This window comes from Gossypium arboreum, chromosome 5 (assembly GCF_025698485.1).
Source record: "Gossypium arboreum isolate Shixiya-1 chromosome 5, ASM2569848v2, whole genome shotgun sequence".
NCBI classification, from domain to species: Eukaryota; Viridiplantae; Streptophyta; class Magnoliopsida; order Malvales; family Malvaceae; genus Gossypium; species Gossypium arboreum.
Window position 1 is genome coordinate 18,444,456 of NC_069074.1, and position 5,601 is coordinate 18,450,056.

The window sequence follows — 5,601 nt, forward strand, 5'->3', positions numbered from 1 at the left end:
TCCCCACCTAACTTAGTACAAAAGGTATTTTGTCATTTAAACAAAGGGAATCTATCAAAGTTCAAGTATTTGTTTCAACACTTAAAACCAATATCTTTTGTAACAATCTTGTCGTTTGTCGGCAATTGAGTTACAAAGAAATTAACTGATTCCGGCTTGGCATTAAAAAAGAACCATCATATAATCAACTAAAACAAAACAATAGTTGGTATTTAGCATTAAAGGTGGTAAAATGGTATTCATGGCCTGCCTACGGAAAAATATTACTACTAATGTTAATGACATCAAAAGCCAAATCACTTGGTAAAGTTACAGCACCAGATGAAACTATATATGCGAAGAAGCAGTATTACATGCACTAAATAGCAAATGACATACTGAGATTGGCATAAAATACCTACATAATCTACAAAAAGAAAAAACAAATTGCATTTAAAGACAACATGAATCATTTTTATACATGTACAGGGAAGGAAAAGTAGTGTGATTGCCTGAGCTAACTTTGGATGTAAGGAATTAGCTGAAGAAAATGTGCCAATTCACCTTAACTTGAGTTTGCAAAGCTATGGCTCTTCAGATTCTTGTTTTCTCCATATTGATCTATTAGTATGGGCGCCACTTTCATATCCACTACTGTCACCTGATTCATTTACAGGTTTATCTGTCACTCTATCCTTCACGCCATCTCGTAGTGACCGCATGTTTTCCCTTCCAGCTCTGCGGTCCTGAAATTTAAAAGCAGAAAGAAAAAAAAGATGAAACAGAATAATCTGCTAATCAATATACCATGTAGCCGAATAACACCGACACGTTTTGGAAAGATGTATATGTTCAAGAAATGTGATTTTGCAAAAGCATTATCTAGAAAAGGTTGGACCAGAATATCATCCAATAGATTCTAGAGGTTCATGGGGACTTTATTCTTCCATTTCCCAGTTGAACTCGAGCATCACTAGAAGTGGCAAAGCTCGTCTTGGTTTTCTCATCAATAAGGAAACTAATGAATAACAGAGTATGCATGAAATGGTTACATTTTGCTCACCTAAGCGATTTTAAAATATGATTTGTTCTATTAAATTGACAAAAATATATTGCCTTAAAAATGAAACGTCTAGGAAAAATGCAAGTAAGCAAAAATCATACGACAAATCTATGATAATCTAGTTTGTCTAGGAAATGCATGTGCTCCTTCACCAGATTTTTAACAATCACAAGCACAGAGATATACATGGTTAAAACTCAACAATGGTAAGTGTAAAATAAAAATACGAATGCAAATCATGATGTTACTATCATTAGGTACAAGCATCAATGATAGATGCCGACTTACATCTCTAAATGGGAAGTCATCGGCCTCGAGCATATGAATCACATGCCCCATCTTAGGCCTTTTCTGAGCATTTGGGTCCACACAGCGTAAAGCGACTAAAAGAGCTCGCTTCAGTGCTCTAGAAGAAGGTTTTTCGGGTAACCTTGGATCCAAAACACCCTCTGCATTCCGATTGGTAACCATTGCTTTAAGCCACTCGACCAGATTTACCTAATACGATAAAACCACTTACATACATTGAAAACAGAAAAGACGAAGAAAAGCCATCTAAAAGTTATCATAGGAACACATTATCAACTGACTAAATCAATATCTTACGAACCTCTCCTTGAGGCCGGCTATAATCTACTGGATTTCTTCCAGAAATTAATTCCATGAGAAGAATGCCAAAGCTGTACACATCACTTCTCTCATTTAACATGCCAGTGCTAGCATATTCAGGAGCCACATATCTACAAAACAGAGCCAGTACAAATGGATCAGCCATGACCAAATCACAACATTAGATGAACAATTTTCACAAAAGAAAAAGTTTGACTTGCCCAAATGTTCCCATCACGCGAGTTGTCACATAGCTCCTTTCCGAACCCAAAAGCTTCGCTAGGCCAAAGTCAGATACTTTTGGATTCCACTGCTTGTCAAGCAAAATATTGCTCGACTTGATATCGCGATGCACAACTTTAGGCTCAAGTCCCTCGTGCAGATATGTCAACCTAAATCAAGTTTCAAATTTGGCAGACAACAACATTGTCAGCAAACATGGAGGAAAAAACCAAGGACAATTCAAGCTGTGTTAACATTATCAGTTAACCCAAAGTTTACCCTTTTGCAGTTCCAAGCACTATATTCATACGGATCTCCCATGTAAGAGGACTGCAAGGGCCAACATCTCCATGAAGCCATTGTTCTAAATTCCCATTGTCAACGTACTCATAAACAAGCATCCTATAGCCACCAATTCAGTACGTTAGCTATCCTTGCATGATACTGAGATTTTGCAATTCAAAAAAGTTTGAAAGCACTAACATAAAATCCAAACTTTAAACGCAGCAAATTAACACAAAGAGTACCTATGAGCTCCTTCCGCACAATAACCAAGTAACCTCACCAAATTCTTATGTCGTACGCGTCCAATTGCTTCCACTTCAACCTTAAACTCCTTTTCAGCTTGGCCCCTAAAGAGAAGTACAACAAAGAACACAACAGAAACTCAATTTCCCCAACAAAACACTCCATGCAGTGAACCTTCCTATCAATTCTGAGAAAGGTACACTAATCCAAGAAATGCATAAGAGGAAAAAAAGAGAAAAACTCCCAAATAGCCTGCAATTTGTCAAAGAAAAAGATAGCTTTTTTTTTTTTTTTTACCTATTATTTAGTAGATTTTTCACAGCAACTTTTGTATTATCTTCCAAGACGCCACGGTAAACAATTCCATAGCCGCCTTCACCAATCACATTCTCAGCAGCAAATTCATCAGTAGCCTCCTCAAGCTCTCTCAAAGTATACCAATGTCCCCACCCCAAGTGGGAAACTTCCGGAACCGCCATAATCGCCGTCCCCTGATCACCAGAACGGGACTCACCCGATCCATGACCCGACCCGGCTCCACGTTCCGGATATGCAATCCGATGATCCTTTCCTATCTCAATGTGGATTCTGTTGCGGCCAGAGATAGCGCTGCTGTCTTCTTCTGAATGAAGCACCAATACATGGTCGGATTCTGGAAGTGGGTCAGGGTTTGAAGCTTGGTGAAGCTTGGCGTCAGGATTAGAATGACGAGATGGGTCGACCCGGATTTCCTGAATCTCTTTGGAAACAGTGGGGATAGTAGAGTTATGAATAGGCTTAAAGCTGCCGTTGTGGCTGCTACCGGTGGCTTTGTTCTGGCGTTTAGAAGTAAACCAAAGGGAGATAAGGAAGAGAACAATGACGATAGCAGCTCCAACGCAGATTCCAAGAACAACCCACAAACGCAAACCGAAAATTGAGGTGCGCTTCGAGAGCTGATCGTTTAAAAAGGAATAATCAGACATGATTGCTCCTCCTCCTCCTCACTAGTTACTCGGGTTTCGTTTCTTTAGCATCTAAACTAAAACACGGTCAAAATTGCAAAGTAATTTCTCCGTTCCTCCCTTTTTGTGAGGTGGAGTGGAACAACTGCTGAAGGGAATGAGGCTAAATAATTGTAAACTAACAGTGAGAGAGTCAAAGAAAGAGAGAGATTTTAGAAGAGAGTTACTAAGAGAAAAACGAGAGCAGCAGCTGGCATGATGCGACTTCTAGAATTTTAATATGGGAAATTTTGGCAAAACCCCTCCACTCAATTTAATGCTCTCTAAACTTAATCTTAGCATAGTGGAAAATCAATTATAGTCAAGCATATATTCATGCCATGTTATTATACTCTACTGGATAATTTTAATTTGAATATTACTAGAAAAATCTTTAGGATACCTTTTCAATTTTTAAATTCAACTTTTCAAATATTTTGTAAAAAACTATATTTCTTTATTTTTAATTCATTAACTTATATATTTAGATTTTTTTATCTGAAAATGATTTTATCTATATATAATATAGATGAGAAAAATTAAATAAAATTAAAATTTTATCATATGTTCATTTATTATATATTATATTTTAATTAACAGATTTAGAAAACGATTGGATTCACATCAAAGTGGTTGAGAATAGGAACTATTTAGTCTAATTAATATAATAGTATCTTCAATTTATTTATTTATTTGGTGATAAAGTATCTTCAAATTTTAAATTAATAAAAATTTGATTGTTTGTGGGGCAGGAAGTATAAAGGAAGGTGAACCTCTTTTGACTTTGGTTTCTGGGTGTGCTCTTCTCTTTTAATTATGTTTTCCTCTAATTAAATAAACTTGTTTTGTCTTCAGCTCAGGTTTCCCATTTTTGGATTAGTGTATGTTTTTCACTGCTACTATTTTCTTATTATTTTACACCAAATTTTATTCCTACTTTTTTAATCCTACTGTTCTCACGAGAGTAAATAGTTGTTCTAAAAATAGTATCTTTTATATATTGATTTTTTGTTATAAAAATTATTAAGTTTTTGAGATGATAACTTATTAATTTATTATACATATTAATCCAATTAAATATTAACATTGTTTTAATGTGTAATTTAATATATGAATTTTAATTTCGTATAATTATTTACATGAAATTTTAGTTGTGGTTCAAACATACATATTAGACTTTAATTTTGATTTATTTGTATATATTTAAAGAAATAAATATATCTATTTATTTTCATATTAGATTAATATAATTGTTTGTGTGTGCAATACATAAACATAAAATGGGGCTATGTCAATAATATTGCTAGTAGTTTGTAAAAATTGAAAACAACCCAAAATTTTATATGAGATAGTTTTTTTTTCCTTTACTATGGAATAATTAATTAATTATTTATCTAACTTTTAGGTCAAATTTTGTTATTGGTCCTTGTACTATGCATAAGTTACAAATTTATTCATTGTACTATAATCTGTAAATTTTGTTTTGTACTTTTTAAATTTTAAATTTTCAATCATGACCCAAACGATAGTAGTTAAATTCATTAAGTCAAATTTTGCTATTAATCCCTCTAAGATATGTTGCATGTGTATTTAGTTATTGTTCTCTAATTTAATAATTTTCTTAGTCTCTGTATTTTTAAAATTTAAAAATTAATATTAATCAAAACGGAATTAATTAAATCCATTAATTATAGAAATACTAAGCTTAGTATGACAATACACATGATAATATATTTATCACATAAAATTTAAAAAATAACACAATTTAAATGCTGCAATTTTAGGTCAGATATGGAATTTTAAAATCTAAAGAAAGAAAAGCTAAATACATAACTTACATATATTAGAGGGAGTAATAGCAAAACTATAGCTTACATATATTAGAGGGAGTAATAGCAAAACTTAACCATCTTGTTATTATGTCTTATTTTGGCAATCGGCATACGTGGCATGGCAATAGGGTCAACCACTTGGGCTAACTTTTGGGTCCACTGTTGCCTTAGATGGGTCGTTTATGCCAGTGTTGCCCATCCACCATCACACGTGGAATGGTGGCTGTCCTCCATCTATCCATTTGTCAAGTTTTCAATTCACGAAATATTTCAAGAAATTATAAATGTTTATTTAATAAGACAAAACAAAAACAACAGTTGCATTCATATCTCCGTATCCGTTTAAATTGATATATTAAAAAAACTGTAAATGACACGTATAACT

At 33.8% G+C, this 5,601-nt stretch overlaps 1 protein-coding gene across 1 annotated transcript; it reads right to left on the reverse strand.

Annotated features, from left to right (window-relative positions):
• Positions 1-211: 211 nt before the first annotated feature.
• Positions 212-3,681, reverse strand: LOC108453587 (probable serine/threonine-protein kinase At1g01540). The gene is made up of 7 exons (XM_017751777.2): positions 2,699-3,681; positions 2,401-2,505; positions 2,153-2,275; positions 1,873-2,043; positions 1,653-1,782; positions 1,331-1,540; positions 212-725 (listed from the first exon to the last, which is right to left on the reverse strand). Exons 1-7 carry the CDS (start codon positions 3,364-3,366, stop codon positions 564-566), a joined length of 1,569 nt encoding a protein of 522 aa, XP_017607266.1. The 5' UTR covers positions 3,367-3,681; the 3' UTR covers positions 212-563.
• Positions 3,682-5,601: the final 1,920 nt, after the last annotated feature.

Coding starts and splice junctions, on each gene's coding strand:
- LOC108453587 (XM_017751777.2), bottom strand. CDS start 3,366: ATGTCTGATTATTCCTTTTTAAACGATCAGCTCTCGAAGCGCACCTCA. Junction 2,506..2,698: donor AAAAATCTACTAAATAATAG/GTAAAAAAAAAA, acceptor ACTTCTCTTTAG/GGGCCAAGCTGAAAAGGAGT. Junction 1,541..1,652: donor ATAGCCGGCCTCAAGGAGAG/GTTCGTAAGATA, acceptor TTATCGTATTAG/GTAAATCTGGTCGAGTGGCT.